The 26,700-nt window shown below is 38.7% G+C and overlaps 1 protein-coding gene across 9 annotated transcripts in view; it reads right to left on the bottom strand.

The window, feature by feature from the left end:
• Positions 1-26,700, bottom strand: part of PCNX1 (pecanex 1) — a 171,357-nt gene that overhangs the window by 7,651 nt on the left and 137,006 nt on the right. For all 9 annotated transcript variants that reach the window (XM_057734000.1, XM_057734003.1, XM_057734002.1 and 6 more), the window contains 3 exons: positions 26,432-26,662; positions 6,015-6,115; positions 5,107-5,257 (listed from right to left, as the gene is read on the bottom strand). In XM_057734000.1, coding sequence (XP_057589983.1) covers positions 5,107-5,257; positions 6,015-6,115; positions 26,432-26,662 — 483 coding nt within the window. The remainder of the gene's footprint in view (positions 1-5,106; positions 5,258-6,014; positions 6,116-26,431; positions 26,663-26,700) is intronic.

The raw sequence follows: 26,700 nt of genomic DNA, 5'->3' as shown, positions 1-26,700 counted from the left end.
AACAAGGGAAGTCTTCACTGTGCATGTGGGTACATAATATAAAAAGGTTCTCCAATACAAGGTTTCATCTAACTCTTACAACAATCTTGTCAAGTAGGTTGAGCAGGTAATACCAGCACTTTACAAATATCAAAACTGAAGCTCAAAGAGGCTTAACTGCTTCCTAGGTTTAGAAAATTTAGAGTATTTTTTCATTCTGAGTTTTAAAAATTTATGATTATAAAAGTTAACTGAAACACCTTTCAAGTCCAGTGGCTGTGATCAGGGAAAGCTACACAATGCAGGTGGTTTGGGGCTGGATCTTAAAGAAGGCACACACTTTCAGGGCGTGGAGACGGCACCGTGTGTGAAGGGGAAAGGGCTCCAGGCAAGACAACCTACGAGTGCCTCTCCAGACTTCCTTTACTAGGCTGGTTGCTCCTCTCTCCACTGCTCTGAACTCGGCTCTTAACAGCTCACATCTGTTCCCTCTGCTATGAACTGCCTTCAACTGATGGAGCTGCCTGGATAGGAAATGCCAGGGGAGGGTTACTCCCTCCTTGGCTGTGGGGGGTGCAAGGTACACAACAGAACTCTTGGTGATATCCACACTCCAGAGCTCCCTCTAGAAACTAGGGGAAGCTAGAATTCAGCTTCTTCCCTTGTTCTTTCCTGTTTCCATCACTTCCTTACAGATTTTCCTGAGGGCGTCCCCTCAATTAGTCTCTTGCACAAGAATCCTGGACTCCGATTCTGCTTCTAGCAAACATGGCCTAAGACCATTTACAACTTAAAATACTGACAGATGGTACTTGACTTCTGTACATCATATACCAACCATCCTAATCTTTCTTGTAAATACTGAGTTCACCTTCCTATACCAGCAGATAGCTGGATGCTATAAGATGTGCTCTCTTTTAGCAAGTTGTTTGATTAGGGAAGGAATGACATCCTTGGATGGCAGTGTTGGGTTGGCCAAGAAGTTCATTCGGGTTTTTCCTAAGGTGTTATGGAAAACCCTGAACGAATTTTCTGGCCAACCCCAATATTTGTACAATTATTTGAATGGAAAATAAACATGCAGAGGCAGGCAATATAATCATATTCTTGATAAAATGGACACAAAGTTGGAAATCATTAGGCGTGCCAAAAGTGGAGAATGTTTAGTTTTGTCCAAATATTTCTTTTCACTGGGCCTAAAATGGTTGAATGAATATGTAAACGTCTACGTACATCATTCAGCACTGTTTTACTGATAAAATATTTGAAACAAGCATAATGCCCATGAATAGTGAAACAGCTGAATAAACGGAGTAAAAATTATACTTTGGAATACTACAGATCATTCAAAAATGTTATGTGCCTCTGTATGTGCTGACTTAGAAAGGTGTCCAGGTTATACTGAATGGGAAAGAAGCTTGCACTTCGGATCAATTTCCGTATCACGATTACATTTTTAAAAAGGAAAATATTTATCCATATAGTTGGAAATGTCTGTATGAACTTGGGGAAATCAGAAAAGATAGGCATCAAATTATTGGCAATGACTGCCTCTTGGGGGTATTGTATGATGGTATGGGATGATGGAAGATGCTTACTTCTGGGAGATATTTGCTTTTCATTGTTTTTCATTAGTTTTCAAATAAATAAAAAGACAATGTTCCCAATTCTAGGGAAAGTTTTCAAAAGCATTTTAGACATACACTTGAGAAGTTATGAGCAGATGTACAGGAAATACTATTTTTCGAAAACAATGAAACTCATGTAACAAACCTTCACTGGCCCCCAGGCACTGTGCTAAGCAATGAGGATAGAAAGATTAATAAGATATTATCCCTGTCCTCAAGGAGATCACAGATTGTAAGATTTTCATTATGTATCTCTTGTAAACCAAGCTAAACTTTAATTGGTTTATTTTTTTTTCTAATAACCAGGTAAATCCTTAAAGAAACTAGTAAAAAAGAAAAAAATAAGGAAATAAGCTGTTTTACAAAATGATTAAATAGAGGACAAGAAGGAACACATGCAAAGGGCAATCTGCATAACTTCTCTGAGTTTTGGTTAATCTTCATCTATAAAACTGGGATTAAAGTAATTTTCTGGGTTGTTGATATAATGTATATGACAGCACTGATACATTACAGGACACTTTAAAATTAAATACTACATAGATAACAGTTTTAATTTGTAAAGTAAAAACATATAACATTAGATTGGAGAATTAAAAAATTAAAAAAGAACTGTAAAGGAAAAAAGCAAAAGTTAAAAAAAAAAAAAACACCTATGAAGTGCTAAAAGCACCCCATCAAAGACTGTGTCTTAAATAAAGGTTATTAAAAATTTTATATTTTCAGCTCTCTGGCAATAGAATCTTTTTTAAAAAATCAAGTTGAGGTATAATTTACATACAATAAATTGCACCCATTTTAAAAGTACAGTTAGATACACTTTGCCAAATGTGCAAACCTGTGTAACCACTGCTACAATCTAAATATAGAATATTTCCATCATCCCAAAGTTCCTTCCTGCCTTTTGGCATTCAGTTTCTACATCCCAAGCAACCACTGATCTGCTTTCTGTCACTAGAGATTAGTTTGGCCTGTTTTAAATTTTCTGTAAATAAAATAATACAGGGAACCCTCTTGCACTATTGCTGGGAAGGTAAATTGATACAGCCACTATGGAGAACAGTATGGAGATTCCTTAAAAAACTAAAAATAGAATTACCATATGACCCAGCCATCCTACTACTGGACATACACCCAGAGAAAACCATAATTCAAAAAGACACATGCACCCCAACATTCACTGCAGCACTATTTACAATAGCCAGGACATGGAAGCAACCTAAATGTCCATCAACAGATGAATGGATAAAGAGGATGTGGTACATATACACAATGGAATATTACTCAGCCATAAAAAGGAACGAAATGGGGACATTTGTAGAGACATGAATGGACCTAGCAACTGTCATACAGAGTGAAGTCAGAAAGAGAAAAACAAACATTCTATATTAATGCATATATGCAGAATAAAGAAAAATGGTACAAATCAACTGGTTTGCAAGGCAGAAACAGAGACACAGATGTAGAGAACAAGCATATGGAAACCAAGGCGGGGAAGTGGGGGAGTGGAGGGTTGGGGTGGGATGAACTGGGAGACTGGGATTGCCATATATACATTACTAATAAAAAATATCAAACTGTACAGTTTAAATATATGCATTTTACTGTATGTCAATTATATCTTAATAAAAGTTCTTAAAAAATAAAAGAATACAATACGTATTCTTTTTATGTTTGGCTTCACTTACTCTGCATAATGTGTGAGATTCATTCTTGCTGTGGCATCTAACAGTAGATCATTTCTTTTTATTGCTACGTGATATTCTGTCTGTTGAGCACTGGAGTTTGCAGTTTGGGGCTATTGGGACTAGAACTGCTATGCACACTTGTGTGTCAAGTCTGTGTGTGGACGTACACTTTCATTCTCTTGGGTAAATATGTAGGAGTGGAGTTGCTGGGTCATAGGCCAAGTGTATACTAACCCTTTAACACAGAACCTTCTGTGGACTTTCATGAGTACATATGAACTTTGGAGATCACCAGCACTGATCGACACACCTCTCTTTTCCTGGCCTGAGGGTCCCTCCCTGGCAATGCACTGTCTGGTCAAAGTGATGCGTAGTGAATGGCTGCTGCTTGTTACTTTACAGGTCAGTCTCACCCTCCTCAAAGGACGGTGAATCACAGAACGTCTCCAGGTTGCGTTTGTGTTCTCATCTCCTCCCCTCCCCGCAGCCCTCCATGGCCTCCGGTTTCTGGGTCCATCTCCTTACCCTCCCTGTTTGTCACTGTTGCTGCCTGTCATGGCTAATGATGAGAGTGTGCTGTACCCAACTGTGCTGGGCCTGATTATAACGTAGAAAACCACTGTCGCAGGCTAAAAACATACGTGAGGAAATGGACAGGGAGCGACAGGCAAGAGCACGTGTAGGGAGAGACAGGGACAGAGACCGAAGGATCAGAAAATACAGAGAGCCTCTGCCTCAGTTTCCTCTCTCCCAGATGGAGATAAAACAGCTTGTCGTAATGTTTAGAATTAACTGAAGATGTCTGTCAGGAGCTGCTACGTTATGCTACCGAAGAGTATTTCTTACAAAGTAGATACACAATACCTTTTGAGAAATTCTGACGTTTTAAAAACATTTCCATATGAAGTCATTATCTTTTTCTTTTAAATACATTGAATTTTGTCTTGAAACTAGTCTGAAGATGAACAATTCTATTTGATCCCAAATGTATATTTTCCCCATCATTCTCAAAATAGTATTCTTTTCACAGAGATTTTCAAATACTATAGCCCTTATTAGTAATGCTTCTAAATAACATGGGATGTTAACTGCATTCCAACACTTCAGATCACCGTAAAATCATTTGAAGAGTAATTCACCCTTTATTTGGGGGAAAGTCATCCAGATATGAGCACAGCAGATGTATTTTAATGAATATTGTCATGTGCTCTCTATCATCAGGTCTGATCATTACTGTCAAGTGGAATGATTAGAGCAGCAAGTGCCAGTATTTAATTTCAAAATATATTCTTAAAGTGATCCAGGGCTTTAGATATGCATTTTGGAGCCTCATTTTCATTTTATTATCTTACTAGGATTATTTAATTAAGGCTGAATCTGTCCTAACCATCTATTATTCTATACAACATGCTAAATGAAGCCCATAGTTCAGTAAGAGCAGCACGTATAAGACTCCTGAGATGTTACACTGCACCAGGAGTCAGCTAACATCCACCCACAGAACAGGCATGAATTACAATCACGTGAAGTCAAAGCAACCATCACAGGGGCCAAAGACGGTTATTTCCAGTTTGTCATTGCTTGCATTTTTCCTCAAGTTCATGCCCAGGTCACTCTCTAAAATTAATATTCAAATTTACTGTTAGAAACACAGGTTTAGGCTCCCTAGATTTAATATCGTGTCATGAATCATGTTTTTCTTTGTTTCAAGTCAGAGTATTTCTCAAAAGGATTCTAAGCAACATATTTGGAAGTCAAGTGAAGAAGTACCATTAAACACAGGTAATGCATTAGAAATTCCCTCTTCTTACCTGATGAAGTTTAATGGACATACGAATTCCGGGGACTACTACTTTTCTCAGCAATTCCATGTCAGCAAAGATCCATTCGTCTCGAATTGAAGAAATACGGAAATCTCCCTTAAACAGGGCATGCAATCCATAGAGGAATGACTCTAAATTACTGTTAAGATTGGAGATAAAAGTTTACATATTTTGACAAAGGTCTTCCATTATACTGATTCTAACATCTGGTTATGCATCAGAATCATCTGGGAGTGTTTTGAAGATACAGATGACAAGAACTAATGTCAGCACCCCTGAATCAGAATCCCAAGGGACAGGGCCTGTTTGACCTGGGACCCTTGTTTATGAACTACTATAAAAGTGAGTCCCTGAAAAAAACAGCAGGCAAAGACTCTGTAACTTAAAAGAAAGTAAGGAGGACTTAAAGGAAAACATGCAGGAATCAAAGAAGAAACTTAAAATATGTGGCATTTCTTAATTCTACTTCAATTGGATGTATACATCAAGAAATCCAGTTTTAGAGTCCCAAAACTTAATGTACCACTATATTAAGAGTGTAAATGCTCTGAACAAAAATTGGAAGGAGGAACAGAAAAAGAAAAAGGCGTAAACTGTTAGAAAAATAATGTGGCATTTGGAAGAGACCAATCACGCGTTATGAGCTGATTATTTCTTAAAATGTCTTAAATCTATTAAATTCTCATTATCTATAGTTGCCCACACACGTGTGAATTTTAAATGCCAGTTCTGATAACCACAGAACTCCACTGTGTTCAGCAAAAAGATCTATATAATATCTGAAGAGACATTTGCAATAAATTAGCATAGAATGCTTCCATTAAAAACTATTGCAGATTTTTCAGATTTCAGTTATAGAGATTCCCAGTCTCTGAACACAGAAATGCCTTCCTTACCTGGACATATGGTGGGATGCAGTCCCCAAAGCTCTCCGTCCCAGAACACAGAGTCCATAACAAAGAGTCACCAGGGATGAATCTTTGTCCACATCCAGTGGCTTAAAAAAAAAAAAAGACAAAGAACAGGGTGAAGGGGTCAAAAGGTACAAATTTCCAGTTATAAAATGAATAAATCATGGTGTTGTAATGTACAGACACAGTGACTACAGTTTAATAATACTGTACTGCATATTTGAAAGTTACTGAGAGAGTAGATCTTAAAAGTTTTCGTCACAAGCAAAAAATAGTTCTGTAACTATGTATGGTGAAGGACTTATTGTAGTAATCATTCTGCAATATACACAAATATCGAATCATTACATTGTACACCTGAAATTAATATTACATGTGAATTACACCTCACTGGAAAAAAGAAAGAAAAACAAAAGAATGTTAGTTATCAGAAAGGTATACCATCATTTAACAAATCAGATGATATCTGTTTACTAAATCGGAGAGGATAAGGAACTCAACCAGTACATGCTTCTTATTTCTTCAAATAAAAGTTCTAATGAAAAGAAACTTGACAAAACAATATAAAATGAAGTGTGAATGTGTATGAGGAGGTTCCCTGGAATCTTTAAATAAAATCTAATATTTTACAATAATACTAGAACATACTAAAACAACAACAACAACAACAACAAAAAACTGGCCATATTACAGAGTATTAGGATCTTAGCTAAACATCTCAAAGTACTTGTTGAAATACATCATTACTGATATTGTCCTCTCCTGAAAATACAATATTCTATCTATTTAGCCTATTAGTGACTATAACTACAGTAAAGAAAATCAAACTGATATCTGTAGAAGACTGCTCCCCCTCAACGTCTTTATTTTTTAATAACTGCATACCTTGATAATTGACTATTATATATATGTTATATATTAAAATATATAATACAACAATTATATAAAAATACACACAAGCAAAATGGTATATCTTATACAATACTAAAGAAAATCTTGGTAGCATCTCAATTACTGAGAAACAATCTAAATCAGTGGTTCTCAACGTGTAATCCTGGCACACAACAAGAGAATCACCTGGGAATTTATTAGAAATTTAAACTTTTGAGCGACTTCAGATCTATGATGTCAAATTCTGGAGGTAGGGTGCACCCACCACACTCCAGGTGATTCCAATGCATGCTGAAGTTGAAGAATCATGGATCTAGGCTGATAATGGGCTTCATTATTCTAACTTTGCCAATAGTATATGTATTTGGCTTTATAAATCATTAATTTATAAACAAAAAAGGGCAGTTGTCTAAGATACTAACAATATAGACTGGTTAATTAATTACTATTAATTGAGCAATTCAGTTAACAATATAACTGTGTAGGAGATCCTACATTTCTTTCTTTTCTGTTGCCCTACCTCTGCCAACCAGTCAACTTCATATGTTGAAAATGTATTGCTTTTGTGAAGATGGCAGAGTAGGAGGACGTGCGCTCACTCCCTCTTGCAAGAGCGCCGGAATTACAACTAACTGCTAAACAATCATCAACAAAAAGACACTGAGAGGAATTAAAGATGGCGGCGAAGTAGAGAGACGTGGAGTGCATCCCTCCCCACAGATGCATTGGGAATGCACGGAAGGACGCAGTAATTCTCACAGAGAAACAGCTGAACACCAGCAGACGGCCTTGGACACCGGATGGGACTGCGGGGAGCCCGACATAGCCGGTAGGGAGGCATCTACGAGGGCTCAAAGAGGGTGAAGCGGCGGAGCTGTGGCAGACGGGAGGGAGTGAGAAACATTCGGAGGGTCCGCAGCGCAGCTCAGCGTTCCCGGACCAAGACATCGATCCGCGGCTGAACGGAGGGTCCAGGAGCGGGAGTGTGGGAGCAGGAGAGCTGGTTCAGTGTGGGAAACATTGTTGCCGGTAGGGTGACGGACCGAGAGGACAGGAGGGAGGAGGCCCGCGGAGAGGAGTGCCCGTTCCTGAGAGCTGCCCGGCCATGATGGCGGCTGGAGGCTGCAGGCTCACTGGCGGCTGGGAGAAGCCACGCGCATAGCCTCTCTCTCTCTTTCCGCGCCTCTGCAACAGGCAGTGGAGAGACGCCCTGCGGGCCACCTAAGGCGCTCAGGGATAACAAGTACCCTCAGGCACTCGGGTGGGGCTAGATTAAAACCCCTTGCAACGCCAGCAGCAGGGAGGCTGCCGAGAGAAAAAAAAAAAAAAAAAAAGAAAAGAAAAAAAAACCCCCGAGAGAGGCCCAACTCTAAGACTTTCTGTTTACGCCTGAGCCACCGGCGCCCTCTGCAACAGGCACCTCCAAGCCTGACTGAGACATCAGTGTGCCACTGCTCACTGCCTCCCAGGAGAAGGAGCCACTGTTGTACCCTCTCCCTCCCCACACACCAAGGCTTACAGACGAACAATAAAGGAACCTCTGCTGGTCACAGAATAACGCAAAAAAACCCAAGGACAAGCAACCCCAAAAGTTTGGACAACCATGAGGAAACAAAGAAACACCATGCAGGCAAAGGAGCAAGAAAAAAACCCACAAGACCAAATAAATGAGGAGGAAATAGGAAAAATGCCTGAAAAGGAATTTAGAGTAATGATAGTAAAAATGATACAAAATCTCGATAACAAAATAGAGAAAGTACAAGAAACAGTTCATAAGAACTCAGAAAAACAAACAGCAATGGATAACAAAATAACTGAAATTAAAAATACTCTAGATGCTATAACCAGCAGAATGACTGAGGCAGAAGAACGAATAAGTGAATTGGAAGATAAAATGGGGGAAATAACTGCCACAGAGCAGAAAAAAGAAAAAATAATAAAAAGATTAAAAGACAGTCTCAGAGATGTCACTGATAACATTAAGCGTACCAACATTCGAATTATAGGCATCCCAGAAGAAGAAGAAAACAAGAAAGGGTCTGAGAAAATATTTGAAGAGGTTATAGTGGAAAACTTCCCCAACATGGGAAAGGAAATAATTCACCAAGTCCAAGAAGCACAGAGAGTCCCATACAGAATAAACCCAAGGAGAAATACACCGAGACACATATTAATCAAACTAACGACAATTAAACACAAAGAAAAAATATTAAAAGCAGCAAGAGAAAAGCAACAAACAACATATAAGGGAAAACCCATCAGGATAACAGCTGACCTTTCCACAGAAACTCTGCAGGCCAGAAGGGAATGGCAGGATATACTGAAAGTCCTGAAAGAGAGAAACCTACAGCCAAGAATACTCTACCCAGCAAGAATCTCATTCAGATTTGAGGGAGAAATCAAAAGCTTTCCAGACAAGCAAAAGTTAAGAGAATTCAGCACCACCAAACCAGCCTTACAACAAGTGCTAAAGGAACTTCTCTAAGTAGGAAACACAAGAAAAGGAAAACACCTACAAATACAAACTCAAAACAATTAAGAAAATGGTCATTGGAACACACATGTCAATAATCACTTTAAATGTAAATAGACTAAATGCTCCAACCAAAAGACACAGACTGGCTGAATGGATACAAAAACAAGACCCTTCTATATGCTGCCTACAAGAAACCCACTTCAGACCAAGGGATACATATAGACTGAAAGTAAAGGGATGGAAAAAGATATTCCATGCAAATGGAAGTCAAAAGAAAGCTGGAGTAGCAATACTCATATCAGACAAATTAGACTTGAAAGTAAAGACTATTAAAAGAGACAAGGAAGGACACTACATAATGATCAAGGGATCCATCCAAGAAGAACATATCACAATGGTAAATATCTATGCCCCCAATATAGGAGCACCTCAATACATAAGGCAAATGCTAACAGCTATAAAAGGGGACATCGACAGGAACACAATAATAGTGGGAGACTTGAACACCCCACTTACATCAATGGACAGATCATCCAAACAGAATATAAATAAAGACACACAAGCTTTAAATGACACATTAGACTATCTCGACTTAATTGATATTTATAGGACATTCCATCCAAAAACGACAGACTACATGTTCTTCTCAAGTGCACACGGAACATTTTCCAGGATAGATCACATCTTGGGTCACAAATCAAACCTCAGCAAATTCAAGAAAATTGAAATCATATCAAGCATCTTCTCAGACCACAACGCCATGAGACTAGATATCAATTACAGGAAAAAAACTGCAAAAAAGACAAACACATGGAGGCTAAACAATTCACTCTTAAACAACCAAGGAATCACTAAAGAAATCAAAGAGGAAATCAAAAAATATCTAGAAACAAATGACAATGAAAACACAACAACCCAAAACCTATGGGATGCAGCAAAAGCAGTTCTAAGGGGGAAGTTTATAGCAATACAGTCCTACCTTAAGAAACAAGAAAATGATCAAATAAACAACCTAACCTTACACCTAAAACAACTAGAGAAAGAAGAACAAAGAAACCCCAAAGTGAGCAGAAGAAAAGAAATCATAAAGATCAGAGCAGAAATAAATGAAAAAGAAAGGAAAGAAAACATAAGAAAAATAAATAAAACTAAAAGCTGGTTCTTTGAGAAGATTAACAAAATTGATAAACCATTAGCCAGACTCATCAAGAAAAAAAGGGAGAAGATGCAAATCAACAGAATTAGAAATGAAAAAGGAGAAGTCACAACGGACACCTCAGAAATACAAAAGATCATGAGAGACTACTACAAGCAACTATATGCCAATCAATTGGATAACCTGGAAGAAATGGATACATTCTTAGAAAAATACAATCTTCCAAGACTGAACCAGGAAGAAATAGAAACCATGAACAGACCAATCACAAGTACGGAAATTGAGGCAGTGATTAAAAATCTCCCAACACAGAAAAGCCCAGGACCAGATGGGTTCACAGGCGAATTCTATCAAACATTTCGAGAAGAGTTAACACCTATCCTTCTCAAACTCTTCCAAAATATTGCAGAAGGCGGAGCACTCCCAAACTCATTCTACGAGGCTACCATCACCCTGATACCAAAACCAGGCAAAGATGTCACAAAAAAAGAAAACTATAGACCAATATCACTGATGAATATAGATGCAAAAATCCTCAACAAAATACTAGCTAACAGACTGCAACAGCGCATTAAAAAAATCATACACCATGATCAAGTGGGGTTTATCCCTGGGATGCAAGGATTCTTCAATATACGCAAATCAATCAATGTGATACATCATATCAACAAACTGAAGGATAAAAACGATATGATCATTTCAATAGATGCAGAAAAAGCTTTTGACAAAGTTCAACATCCATTTATGATAAAAGCTCTCCAGAAAATGGGCATAGAAGGAAATTACCTCAACATAATAAAAGCCATATATGCAAAACCAAAAGCCAACATTGTTCTCAATGGAGAAAAACTGGAAGAATTCCCCCTAAAAACAGGAACAAGACAAGGGTGTCCACTCTCACCACTATTATTCAACATAGTTTTGGAAGTCTTAGCCACAGCAATCAGAGAAGAAAAAGAAATCAAAGGAATCCAAATTGGAAAAGAAGAAGTAAAATTGTCACTCTTTGCAGATGACATGATATATATAGAAAACCCTAAAGACTCTACCAGAAAACTGCTAGCACTAATTGATGAGTTTAGTAAAGTAGCAGGATACAAAATTAATGCACAGAAATCTCTTGCATTCCTATACACTAACAACGGAAGAGCAGAAAGAGAAATTAAGGAAACTCTCCCATTCACCATTGCAACCAAAAGAATAAAATACCTAGGAATAAACCTGCCTAAGGAGGCAAAAGATCTGTATGCAGAAAACTTTAAGACATTGATGAAAGAAATCAAAGACGACACAAACAGATGGAGGGACATACCATGTTCCTGGATTGGAAGAATCAACATAGTGAAAATGACTATACTACCCAAAGCAATTTACAGATTCAATGCAATCCCGATCAAATTACCAATGGCATTTTTCACAGAACTAGAGCAAGAAATCTTACGATTTGTATGGAAACGCAAAAGACCCCGAATAGCCAAAGCAATCTTGAGAAGGAAAAATGGAGTTGGTGGAATCAGGCTTCCTGACTTCAAACTATACTACAAGGCCATAGTGATCAAGACAGTATGGTACTGGCACAAAAATAGAAAGGAAGATCAATGGAATAGAATAGAGAACTCAGAAGTAAGCCCAAACACATATGGGCACCTTATCTTTGACAAAGGAGGCAAGAATATACAATGGAAAAAAGACAGCCTCTTCCATAAGTGGTGCTGGGAGAACTGGGCAGCAACATGCAAAAGAATGAAATTAGAACACTTCCTAACACCATACACAAAAGTAAACTCCAAATGGATTAAAGACCTACATGTAAGGCCAGACACTATAAAACTCCTAGAGGAAAACATAGGCAGAACACTATATGACATCCATCAAAGCGCCATCCTTTTTGACCCACCTCCTAGAATCATGGAAATAAAATCAAGAATAAATGAATGGGACCTCATGAAACTTAAAAGCTTTTGCACAGCAAAAGAAACCATAAACAAGACTAAAAGGCAACCCTCAGAGTGGGAAAAAATAATTGCCTATGAAACAACGGACAAAGGATTAACCTCCAAAATATACAAGCAGCTCATGAAGCTTAATACCAAAAAAGCAAATAACCCAATCCACAAATGGGCAGAAGACCTAAATAGACATTTCTCCAAAGAAGACATACAGATGGCCAACAAACACATGAAAAGATGCTCCACATCACTAATCATCAGAGAAATGCAAGTCAAAGCCACAATGAGGTATCACCTCACACCAGTCAGAATGGCCATCATCACAAAGTCTGGAAACCACAAATGTTGGAGAGGGTGTGGAGAAAAAGGAACTCTCCTGCACTGTTGGTGGAACTGTAAATTGGTACAGCCACTATGGAAAACAATTTGGAGGTTCCTTAAAAAACTACAAATAGAACTACCATATGACCCAGTAATCCCACTACTGGGCATATACCCAAAGAAAACCATAATCCCAAAAGAAACTTGTACCATAATGTTTATTGCAGCACTATTTACAATAGCCAGGACATGGAAGCAACCTAAATGCCCATCAACAAATGAATGGATACAGAAGATGTGGCATATATATACAATGGAATATTACTCAGCTATAAAAAGGGATGAGATGGAGCTATATGTAATCAGGTGGATAGAACTACAGTCTGTCATACAGAGTGAAGTAAGTCAGAAAGAGAAGGACAAATATTGTATGCTAACTCACATATACGGAATCTAAAAATGGTACTGTTGGACTCAGTGACCAGAACAAGGATGCAGATACAGAGAATGGACTGGAGAACTCGAGGTATGGGAGGGGGCCGGGGGTGAAGGGGAAACTGAGACGAAGTGAGAGAGTAACACAGACATATATATACTACCAACTGTAAAATAGTCAGTGGGAAGTTGTTGTATAACAAAGGGAGTCCAACTCGAGGATGGAAGATGCCTTTGAGGACTGGGGCGGGGAGGGTGGGGGGGGCTTGGGGGGGGCGTCAAGGAAGGGAGGGAAGATGGGGATATGTGTATAAAAACGGATGATTGAACCTGGTGTACCCCCCCAAAAAAATAAATAAATAAAAAAAAAAAAAAAAAAAAAAAAGACACTGAAACTCACCAAAGAAAGACACCCCACATCCAGAGACAAAGGAGAAGCTGCAATGAGATGGTAGGAGGGGTGCAATCGTGTTAAACTCAAATCCCATAAATGCGGGGTGGGTGACTCACAAGCTGGAGAACAGTTATACCAGAGAAGTCCACCCACTAAAGTGAGGGTTCTGAGCCCCATGTCACGCTTCCCAAACCAGGGGTCTGGCAACAGGAGGAGGAATCCCCAGAGAATCAGACTTGAAAGCCACAGGGATTTGACTGAGGACCTCCACAGGACTGGGGGAAACAGAGACTCCACTCTTGGAGGGCACACAAAAAACACTGTGCTCACCAGGACCCAGGGGGAAGGAGCAGTGACCCCATAGGAGACTGAACCAGACCTACCTGCTGGTGTTGGAGGGTTGCCTGCAGAGGTGGGGGGCAGCTGTGGCTCACTGAGGAGACAGGGGCACTGGCGGCAGGGGTTCTGGGACGTGCTCACTGGCGTGAGCCCTCCCAGAGCCCTCCATTAGCACCAACAAAGAGCCTGTAAGCTCCAGTGCTAGGTAGCCTCAGGACAAACAATCAGCAAGGTGGGAACACAGCCCCACTCGTTGGCAGACAAGCAGATTAAGGTGTCACTGAGCTCCATCCACCAAATCGGATTAAAGTTTTACTGAGCTCTGCCCACCCAGCCCAACCCACCATCAGTCCCTCCCATGAGGAAGCACACAGAAGCCTCCTAGACAGCTTCCTCCACAAGAGGGCAGACAGCAGGATCAAGCAGTGTCAGCACTATTTTGTCTTGTGGAACTGAAAACCACAGCCACAGAAAGACAGAGAAAATGAAAAGCCAGAGGACTTTGTACCAGATGAAGGGACAAGATAAAACCCCAGGAAAACAACTAAATAAAGAGCAGATAGGCACCCTTCCAGAAAAAGAATTCAGAATAATGATAGTGAAGATGATCCAGGACTTTGAAAAAAGACTGGATGCAAAGATCAAAAAGTTGCAAGAAAAGTTTACAAAAGACTTAGAAGAATTAAAGAGTAAACAAACAGAGATATGCAACACAATAAGTGAAATGAAAAATACACTAGAAGGAACCAATAGCAGATTAACTGAGGCAGAAGGGCGAATAAGCGACCTGGAAGACAGAATGGTGAAAATCACTGATGTGGAAAAGAAGAAGGAAAAAAGGATGAAAAGAACTGAAGACAGCCTAAGATACCTCTGAGACAATGTTAAACGCACCAACATTCGCATTATAGGGGTCCCAGAAGGAGACGAGAGAGAGAAAGGACCTGAGAAAATATTGGAAGAGATTATAGTTGAAAACTTCCCTAACATGGGAAAGGAAATAGCTACCCAAGTCCAGGAAGTGCAGAGAGTCCCAGGCAGGATAAACCCAAGGAGAAATACGCCAAGACATAGAGTAGTCAACCTGACAAAAATTAAAGACAGAGAAAAGTTATTAAAAGCAACAAGGGAATAACAACAAGTAACATACAAGGGAACTCCCATAAGGGTAACAGCTGATTTCTCAGCAGAAACTCTGCAAGCCAGAAGGGAGTGGCACGATATATTTCAAGTGATGAAAGGGAAAAAGCTACAACCAAGAATACTCTACCCAGCAACGATCTCATTCAGATTCAATGGAGAAATCAAAAGCTTTACAGACAAGCAACAGCTAAGAGAATTCAGCACCACCAAACCAGCCCTACAACAAATGCTAAAGGAACTTCTCTAAGCGGGAAACATAAGAGAAGAAAAGGACCTCCAAAAACAACAACAAAACAATTAAGAAAATGGTACTAGGAACACACATCTCGATAATTACCTTGAATGTAAATGGACTAAATGCACCAACCAAAAGACACAGACTGCCTGAATGGCTACAAAAACAAGACCCATATATATGCTGTCTCCAAGAGACCCACTTCAGACCTAGGGACACATACAGACTGAAAGTAAGGGGATGGAAAAAGATATTCCATGCAAATGAAAATCAAAAGAAAGCTGGAGTAGTGATACTCACATCAGATAAAATAGACTTTAAAATAAAAAATGTTACCAGAGACAAGAAAGGACTTTACATAAAGATCGAGGGATCAATCCAAGAAGAAGAGATAACAATTATAAATACATATGCACCCAATATAGGAGCACCTCAATATATAAGGCAAATGCTAACAACTATGAAAGAGGAAATGACAGTAACACAATCATAGTGGGGGACTTTAACACCACACTTACGCCAATGGACAGATCATTCAGGCAGAAAATTAATAAGGAAACACAAGCTTTAAATGACACAATAAGTCAGCTTGATTTAATAGATATCTATAGGACATTACAGCCAAAAACAGCAGATTACATTTTCTTCTCAAGTGCACATGGAACATTCTCCAGGATAGATCACATTTTGGGTCATAAATCAAGCCTTGGTAAATTCAAGAAAATTGAAATCATATCAAGCATCATTTCTGACCACAACGCTATGAGATTAGAAATCAATTACAGGAAAAAAACTGTAAAAAACACAAACACATGGAGGCTAAACAATATGCTATTAAATAACCAAGAGATCACTGAAAAAAAATCAAAGAGGAAGTCAAAAAATACCTAGAGAGAAATGACAATGAAAACACAACAATCCAAAACCTATGGGATGCAGCAAAGGCAGTTCTAAGAGGGAAGTTTATAGCAATACAATCCTACTGCAAGAAACAAGAAAAATCCCAAATAAACAACCTCACCTTAAACTAAAGAAACTAGAGAAAGAAGAGCAAACAAAACCCAAAGTTAGTAGATGAAGAGAAATCAGAAAGATGAGAGCAGAAATAAATGAAATAGAAACAAAGAAAACAGCAAAAATCAATAAAATTAAAAGCTGGTTCTTTGAGAAGATAAACAAAATTGATAAACCTCTAGCAAGACTCATCAAGAAAAAGAGGGAGAGGGCTTCCTAGATGGCACAGTGGTTGAGAATCCACCTGCTAATGCAGGGAACACACGTTCAGTCCCTGCTCCAGGAAGATCCCACATGCCGCAGAGCAACTAAGCCGTGCACCACAACTATTGACTCTGCACTTTAGAGCCCGTGAGACACAACTATTGAGCCCATGTGCTGCAACTACTTAAGCCCATGCATCTAGAGCCTGTGCTCTGCAACAAGAGAAGCCACGGCAATGAGGAGCCCGTGCACCACAACAAAGAATAGCCCCTGCTCATTGCAACTAAAGAAAGCCTGCATGCAGCAACAAACACCCAACGTAGCCAATAAATAAATAAATAAATAGTAAAAAAAAAAAAAAGATTTGATCAAGAATCTCAATACATATCTTCCTCAACTTATAAAAAAAGAAAGAAGAAAAAAGAAAAAGAGGGAGAGCACTCAAATCAATAAAATTAGAAATGAAACAGGAGAAGTTACAACGGACACCGCAGAAATAAAAAGCACCATAAGAGACTACTACAAGCAACTAAATGCCAATAAAATGGACAACCTGGATAAAATGGACAGATTCTTAGAAAGGTATACCTTCCAAGACTGAATCAGTAAGACATACAAAATATGAACAGACCAATCACAAGGAATGAAATTGAAACTGTGATTAAAAATCTCCCAACAAACAAAAGTCCAGGACCAGATGGATTCACAGGTGAATTTTATCAAACATTTAGAGAAGAGCTAACACCCATCCTTCTCAAGCTCTTCCAAAAAAATCGCAGAGGAAGGAACACTCCCAAGCTCATTTTATGAGGCCACCATCATCCTGATACCAAAACCAGACAAAGATACTACAAAAAAAAAAAAAAAATGACAGACCAATATCACTGTTGAATTTAGATGTAAAAATCCTCAACAAAATACTAGCCAACAGAATCCAACAACACATAAAAGGATCATACACCATGATCAAGTGGGGTTTATCCCTGGAATGCAAGGATTCTTCAATATATGCAAGTCAATCAATGTGATACACCATATTAACAAATTGAAGGATAAAAACCATATGATCATCTCAATAGATGCAGAGAAAGCTTTTGACAAAATTCAACACCCATTTATGATAAAAACTCTCCAGAGCACAGACGGAACCTACGTCAACACAATAAAGGCCATATACGACAAGCCCACAGCAAACATCACTCTCAATGGTGAAAAACTGAAAGCATTCCCTCTAAGGTCAGGAAGAGGACAAGGATGTCCACTCTCTCCAATATAGTTTTGGAAGTCCTCGCCACAGCAATCAGAGAAGAAAAAGAAATAAAAGGAATCCAAACTGGAAAAGAAGTCAAACTGTCACTGTTTGCAGATGACATGATACTATACATAGAAAATCCTAAAGAGGCCACCAGAAAACTACTTGATCTAATCAGTGAATCTGGTAAACTTGCAGGATACAAAATTAACACACAGAAATCTCTTGCATTTCTATACACTAACAATGAATGATCAGAAAGAGAAATTAAGGAAACAATCCCATTCACCACTGCAACAAAAAGAATAAAATACCTAGGAATGAACCTAACTAAGGAGGTAAAAGACCTGTACTCAGAAAACTACAAGACACTAATGAAAGAAATCAAAGATGACACAAACAGATGGAGAAATATACCACGTTCTTGGATTGGAAGAATCAACATTGTGAATATGACTATACTACCCAAAGCAATTTACAGATTCAATGCAATCCCTATCAAATTACCAATGGCATTTTTCACAGAACTAGAACAAGAAATTTTACAATTTGTATGGAAATGCAAAAGACCCCGAATAGTCAAAGCAATCTTGGGAAGGAAAGATGGAGTTGGTGGAAGCAGGCTTCCTGACTTCAAACTATACTACAAAGCTACAGTGATCAAGACAGTATGGTACTGGCACAAAAACAGAAATATAGATCAATGGAACAGGACAGAAAGCCCAGAGATAAACTACAGTCAACTAATCTATGACAAAGGAGGCAAGGATATACAGCAGAGAAAAGGCAGCCTCTTCCATAAGTGGTGCTGGGAAAACTGGACAGCGACATGTAAAAGAATGAAATTACAACACTCCTTAACACCATACACAAAAATAAACTCAAAATGGATTAAAGACCTAAATGTAAGGCCAGACACTATAAAACTCCTAGAGGAAAACAAAGGAAGAACATGCTTCCACATAAATCACAGCGAGATGTTTTTTGATCCACCCCCTAGAATAATGGAAATAAAAACAAAAATAAGTGGAACGTAATGAAACTTCAAAGCTTCTGCACAGCAAAGGAAACTATAAGCAAGACGAAAAGACAACCCTCAGAATGGGAGAAAATATTTGCAAATGAATCAACAGACAAAGGATTAATCTCCAAAATAGATAAACGGTTCATCCAGCTCAACATCAAAAAAACAAACAACCCAATCAAAAAATGGGCAGAAGACCTAAATAGGCCTTTTTCCAAAGAAGACATATGGATGGGCAAGAGGCACATGAAAAGCTGCTCAACATCACTAATTCTTAGACAAATGCAAATCAAAACGACAATGAGGTATCACCTCACACCAGTTAGAATGGGCATCATCAAAAAATCAACAAACAGTAAATGCTGGAGAGGGTGTGGAGAAAAGGGAACGCTCTTGCACTGTTGGTGGGAATGTAAATTGATACAGGCACTATGGAGAACAATATGGAGGTTCCTTGAAAAACAAAAAATAGAGTTACCTTATGACCTAGCAATCCCACTACTGGGCATATATCCAGAGAACACCATAATTCAAAAAGACACATGCACTCCAATATTCACTGCAGCACTATTTACAATAGCCAGGAAATGGAAGCAACCTAAATGTCCATCGACAGATGAATGGATAAAGAAGATGTGGTACCTCAAAAACTGGTACAAGAGTGTAAAGCAATTATATTCCAATAAAGAGCTAAAAAACAAAAAACAAAAAACAAAACCAAGATGTGGTAGGTATATACAATGGAATATTACTCAGCTGTAAAAAACAATGAAAGTGGGACATTTTTAGAGACATGGATGGACCTAGAGACTGTCATACAGAATGAAGTAAGTCAGAAAGAGAAAAACAAATATCACATATTAACACATACATGCGGAATATAGAAAAATGGTACAAAGCAACCAGTTTGCAAGGCAGAAATAGAGACACAGATGTAGAGAACAAACATACGGACACAAAGTGGGGAAAGCAGGGAGGGTTGGGAGGGAATGAATTGGGAGATTGGGATACCAAATTGTACACTCTAAATATACGCAGCTTATTGTATGTTAACTGTATCTCAATAAAAGTTCTTAAAAAAAAAAAAAGAAAATGTGTTGCTTTTGTGATGGGAAAAAAAAATTTATTTTTTTGGCTGTGCCACGTGGCACATGGGATCTTAGTTCCCTGACCAGGGATTGAACCCACGCCCTCTGAAGTGGGAGCATGGAGTCTTAACCACTGGACCGCCAGGGTGGTCCAAAAAAATTTTTTTTTAAATTTAGTTCAGGCTTATGCAGCTGGCCAAGACAGAGTAATAGAAGCCGGATTTACCCTTGCACCTGAAATGGCCAAGAAAAGAATATATCGGAGACACTGGATACTAATCCCTGAGAAATGGGAAACCCTACAAGAGTTTCCAGGCTGTAGTACAAGGAAGAGGAATACAGGTAGAGCCTAGAGGTCTTCAAGTTGAGAGACAGCTGAGAGTCTGGGGAAGTTAAGGTGGCGAGAGTTCGCAGGGCAAAGTGGCAAGGAGAGAGCTACATACAGAGAGCAAGCTCTGGAGAACTGCAGAGGATCCCTCTTAAGTCCAGGAGATTACTGATCAGCACATGCAGCAAACGCCCAAGGCTGAGAAAAGAATCATCGGAAAAAAAGCAGAAAGGAACAATGGAAAATTCCATGATTGGCTAGAGTGCTCAAAAGAATACTCTCAGTAATAGGGAAAAATTAGCCCCAGCCTAAAGGCTGCTTTGACCCCTCCTAAGAAAGCTTAACAGTAAACCCTGAAAAGATCAAACTGCCCCAAGAATTTAATTGTGTCACAGAATAAAGTCAATAATATTTATGGGAATACAAAAATATCCAGCAATCACTATGGTAAAATTCATCAAATTTAGCATCCAATCAAAAACTGTCAGGCATGCAAACCAGCAGGAAAATAGGACCCACAATTAGAAAAATAATCAATTATTCAAAACTGACCCAAAAATGACACAGATGTTAGAATTAGTCAACAAGGACATTAAAGGAGTTATTATAACTGCATTCCATAAGTTCAGAAAGCTAGAGGAATGACAGCATGCTAAGTAGAGACATGGAAGGTTTATACTGGGTTGGCCAAAAAGTTCATTTGTATTTTTCTGTAACATCTTACAGCAAAACCTGAACAACTATTTGGCCAATCCAATATAATATACACAAGGAATTCCCTGGTGGTCCAGTGGTTACAACTCCACGCTTCCACCGCCAGGGGCCTGGGTTCGATTCCTGGTCAGGGAACTAAGATCCGGAAAGCTGAGCAGTGTGGAAATAAATAAATAAATAAATAAAATAAAAGACAAATTAAACCTCAAGAAATACAAAAGATACAATGTCTAAGAATAAAAAAACACACTGGATGAGATTAACGGCATATTAAACAACGCAAAACAAAAAATAAATGATCTAACAAATATAATCAAAACTGCAAAATTAAACCAGAGACAAAAAAAGACTTAAAACAAACAAACAAAAAAGCCCAGAGCATCCGTGAGCTGTAGGACAACTTCAGGCAGCCTAATATAAATGTAATTGGAGTTTCCCGAAAAAGGGAAAAAGGAAGACAAAAAAAAATTGAAAAAATAATCACTGAAATATTTCCAAATCTGATGAAAATGATATACTATAGGGATTCAAGCAGCTCAATAAACTCCAAGAACAAGAAACATGAAGAAAACAGAGTCCTTCCCATCAGGAAGCACACAGGAGCCTCCTAGACAGCTTCCTCCACAAGAGGGCAGACAGCAGGATCAAGCAGTGTCAGCACTATTTTGTCTTGTGGAACTGAAAACCACAGCCACAGAAAGACAGAGAAAATGAAAAAGCAGAGGACTTTGTACCAGATGAAGGGATAGGATAAAGCCCCAGAAAAACAACTAAATGAAGAAGAGATAGGCACCCTTACAGAAAAAGAATTCAGAATAATGATAGTGAAGATGATCCAGGACTTTGAAAAAAGACTGGATGCAAAGATCGAAAAGGTTACCAAAGACCTAGAAGAATTCAAGAGCAAACAAACAGAGATATGCAACACAATAAGTGAAATGAAAAATACACTAGAAGGAACCAATAGCAGATTAACTGAGGCAGAAGGGCGAATAAGCGACCTGGAAGACAGAATGGTGAAAATCACTGATGTGGAAAAGAAGAAGGAAAAAAGGATGAAAAGAACTGAAGACAGCCTAAGATACCTCTGAGACAATGTTAAACGCACCAACATTCGCATTATAGGGGTCCCAGAAGGAGACGAGAGAGAGAAAGGACCTGAGAAAATATTGGAAGAGATTATAGTTGAAAACTTCCCTAACATGGGAAAGGAAATAGCTACCCAAGTCCAGGAAGTGCAGAGAGTCCCAGGCAGGATAAACCCAAGGAGAAATACGCCAAGACATAGAGTAGTCAACCTGACAAAAATTAAAGACAGAGAAAAGTTATTAAAAGCAACAAGGGAATAACAACAAGTAACATACAAGGGAACTCCCATAAGGGTAACAGCTGATTTCTCAGCAGAAACTCTGCAAGCCAGAAGGGAGTGGCACGATATATTTCAAGTGATGAAAGGGAAAAAGCTACAACCAAGAATACTCTACCCAGCAACGATCTCATTCAGATTCAATGGAGAAATCAAAAGCTTTACAGACAAGCAACAGCTAAGAGAATTCAGCACCACCAAACCAGCCCTACAACAAATGCTAAAGGAACTTCTCTAAGCGGGAAACATAAGAGAAGAAAAGGACCTCCAAAAACAACAACAAAACAATTAAGAAAATGGTACTAGGAACACACATCTCGATAATTACCTTGAATGTAAATGGACTAAATGCACCAACCAAAAGACACAGACTGCCTGAATGGCTACAAAAACAAGACCCATATATATGCTGTCTCCAAGAGACCCACTTCAGACCTAGGGACACATACAGACTGAAAGTAAGGGGATGGAAAAAGATATTCCATGCAAATGAAAATCAAAAGAAAGCTGGAGTAGCGATACTCACATCAGATAAAATAGACTTTAAAATAAAAAATGTTACCAGAGACAAGAAAGGACTTTACATAAAGATCGAGGGATCAATCCAAGAAGAAGAGATAACAATTATAAATACATATGCACCCAATATAGGAGCACCTCAATATATAAGGCAAATGCTAACAACTCTGAAAGAGGAAATGCAAGGCAGAAATAGAGACACAGGTGTAGAGAACAAACACATGGACACCAAGTGGGGAAAGTGGGGAGGGTTGGCGGGGAATGAATTGGGAGATTGGGACACCAAATTGTACACTCTAAATATATGCTGTTTATTGTCTGTTAAAGGTATATCAATAAAAGTTAAAAAAAAAAAAACATGAAGAAAACAGTACCAAAGTACATCATAATTACATTGCTTGAGACTTCCTTGGTGGTCCAGTGGCTAAGACTCCCAGCTCCCAATGCAGGGGGCTCGGGTTCGATCCCTGGTCAGGGAACTAGATCCCACATGCCACAACTAAGAGACTGCATGTTGCAACTAAAAATCCCACATGCCACAACTAAGATCTGGTGCAGCTAAATAAATAAATAAATAAATAGCTTAAAACTAGTGATGAAGAGAAAATCTTAAAAGCAGCCAGTTAAAAAGGACATTATTATGTGGTACATATAGGCATACATTGTTTTATTGTGCTTTGTATATACTGTGTTTTTTACAACTTTGTGGCAGCCTTGCTTTGAACAAGTCTATTAGCACCACTTTTTCCAACAGCATTTGCTCACTTTTCTGTCTCTGGGTCACATTTTGGTAATTCTCAAAATATTTCAAACTGTTCACCAGCAAAAAGATTATGACTTGCTGAAGGCTCAGATGATGGTTAGCATTTTTTAGCAATAAAGTATTTTTATATTAAGTAATGTACATGGTTACAGTTTTAGACATAATGTTATTGCACACTTAGCACAGTGTAAACATAACATTTACAATTGTTTGGGAAATCAAAAACTTGTGTGACTCGCTTTTCTGTGATACTCGCTTTACTGTGGTCGTCTGGAACAGAACCTGCAATACCTCTGACATGTGCCTTTATTATCCATCAGAAACAATGCAAGCCAGAAGGCAGCACAGCCACATCGTTAATGTACTGAAAGAAAAAATTGGTTCAACCCTGGTAGCTCTATTTTGTTACTGCTGGAGAAGGCATATGTCTTACATCCTCAACTGCATTCGAAATTCTCACAGACTTCTTGCTAATACTAACAACAACAGTGAAAGAAATGTATTGTCATTTCAGAAGCACAAAGCAAAGTCAAGCTGAGAAGAATCCTTCCAATTTAGCATTCCAGGTAGTTTTAATGCAGTTAATCCAAGGCTACATTTACAAAAACATCATTTCAAGCTTTTCAGAAGACAGGTACAGCTAATTACATGAAAGATCATTTCCTCCTAGAATACATAAGAGAAGGAGGAAAGAATGATTTTTAAATTTCTGTGTAATATGCAAGTTAGAAAACTATCTTGGAAGGAAATTATGGGAAAAAATCTGGAGGCAACTTTATTAACATTCAGGTGAAAGTACCAGAATTTGGAGTCAGCAAATCTTTCTGGTTTAATTACCTTCCTTCCCTGGGAAGAGGCTATTCTGGGATTCAGAAAACAGAATACATGGTTTTAAGGAGGTAGGGATAATCTTATTCAACTTAAAAAGCTGGAGAATGAAGGGATCATTTTAATTTTCCTGATCATTTTCTTCTAGAGGGGACTACAAGAGTAAAAGAAGCCAGACTGACCTAGTGATAATAAGCTCTCTGAAGAGACTGGGGATAACCAAGTTTGGAGGTAAATCTTTTGAATATGATTTATCAGCAATTAAGAGGATGACTTCCTTGAGGTATATCCATGACCTCAGCAATAATCTCTAAGAGATTATTTATTCCTTAAATTTAGGAAGGATGGAGCCTGTTCCTGAGTGGGTAGACAGTCAGTTCCTAGCCTAGGTGATGATAGTTAAACCAAACAAAAGTAAACAATATAGCCTAAGCCAGAGAAAGGCTATTAGAACAATATAATCACTCTACCACCCCCTTCTTCCCTCTCCCTGACCAAGAAATAAGTCCAAGGATTTGAGAGCAGTATGCAAAGCATTCTAAGTATATTTCCTTTATGAAGAAAAATAAACTGCTTGTTACATGTTTAAAAGAACAGAAGATTAGCTTTGAGGGCCTCCATTTCCAGACATTGTCTGCTGGTCCTTTTTCTGAGCACTTATGAGGTTATTTTATTCTATCCTTCATTCCTTCTTTAAAAATATGCTCAGTATCTACTGTGTATCCAGTATAAAATCTCAAAGGCCACCTTTCAGAGAGGAATTACAAGGATGCTCCCTTTCTTTTTGATGAAGTAAAGAGAAACGGGCTGATATGATAGGGTGCCTTACCCTAACTGAGTAGCTGTAAAGGAAACACTAAACCACATCTAAAGACCGTCAGTGTGTACATCCCACATCATGATAAAGGCACTGGTTGTCAAAGTGGCTCACTATGCCCCAAGGTACAGAGCAATCCTGTACAAAGGATGCTGGTGGTTCAACTGCACGAGACTTTTGCTTGGAAAGCAATAGTAGTGGAGGAATTAGCTTTGGAATCGCAGGCCTTGGTACTGTGGTTATGGTACAGGGGGTTTAACCGGGGGAGCAACGCTGCCACAAGAAGCCATGGGACCTAGAAGGAAAATAGTAGTTGATGAAGTTTATAACTTAGCTTACCTTTAGGATATAAGACAAGTTATCCTGAAGTGTGGATTACAAACCCCTTGCATTATAATCATCCAGCATGATACAGATTTTGGGTCCCTAGCCTAGACCTACAGAATTAGAATCTCGCAGGCAAGGCCCAGGAATCTGCATTTTTACACATTCCTACATCATTTCTACCCATGTTAACATTTTAAAGTCAACAGTCTGGATGAATATTGTCCAGTATGGTAGCCACTAGCCTACACGGGTTATTAAATTTAAATCAATTAAAATTAAATAAAATTTAAAAATTCATTTCCTTAGTCATACTGGCTACATTTTAAGTGTCTTATAATCTGTCACATGTGGTGGGTTAGTAATTACCATCCTGGAACACAGAATGTTTCCATCATTGCAGAAAATTCTACTAGCACTGGTCTAGACTTTGGATTTGGGACAAAGATATTAAATTATCCTTGAGTCTGGTATGTGCGTTTGCGGGGTTGGGGCTGGGGACGCTCCAACACACAGTCTTTAAGAAGGTGCTGCGTGTAATTTACAACCTAAATCTGTGTATATGTATGTGCACTCACAGGGCGGAGGGGTGCTATTTGGACAGTGAGGTTATGACACCGCTGACGAAAGACGGAGGGAGCCGTTTTCTCTAACCTGTTTTGGCAGAGTTGGTTTGGCCCAACCCTAATGAACCAGACAGGTTCTCTTAACCAGATAGAAAAAGGAAAGTATAGAAAAACTGACCTTGTAATGACAAATAGAGATATTCTTTCTATCTTTGGAAAAAAACAGATTCAGAGTTACAAATGAAATAAACTCTACCTTTGCTCTTCGGGAAGAGCAATACTCTATCCAGTTGAGGTAAATCACACAGAAACTCTCCCTGGATATGCCTGCAAGCCGGTGGTCATAGTCTTCATCAATGTTTGGATTAAACGTTGGGTCCACATCAACATAATTTCGATCTGCACACAGACGGAGTCCTTCCTGCATCGTCTCATTAGCTAGCCACTCCTCCAGTTTAGAAGAGGTTGTGACATAATAAATGATACCCTAATGAGGCAAAGAAAAAAATACCTCAGGCTAAATCA

The sequence above is a fragment of the Hippopotamus amphibius genome, chromosome 4 (assembly GCF_030028045.1).
Source record: "Hippopotamus amphibius kiboko isolate mHipAmp2 chromosome 4, mHipAmp2.hap2, whole genome shotgun sequence".
NCBI classification, from domain to species: Eukaryota; Metazoa; Chordata; class Mammalia; order Artiodactyla; family Hippopotamidae; genus Hippopotamus; species Hippopotamus amphibius.
This window is presented reverse-complemented; position numbering and strand designations above follow the sequence as displayed.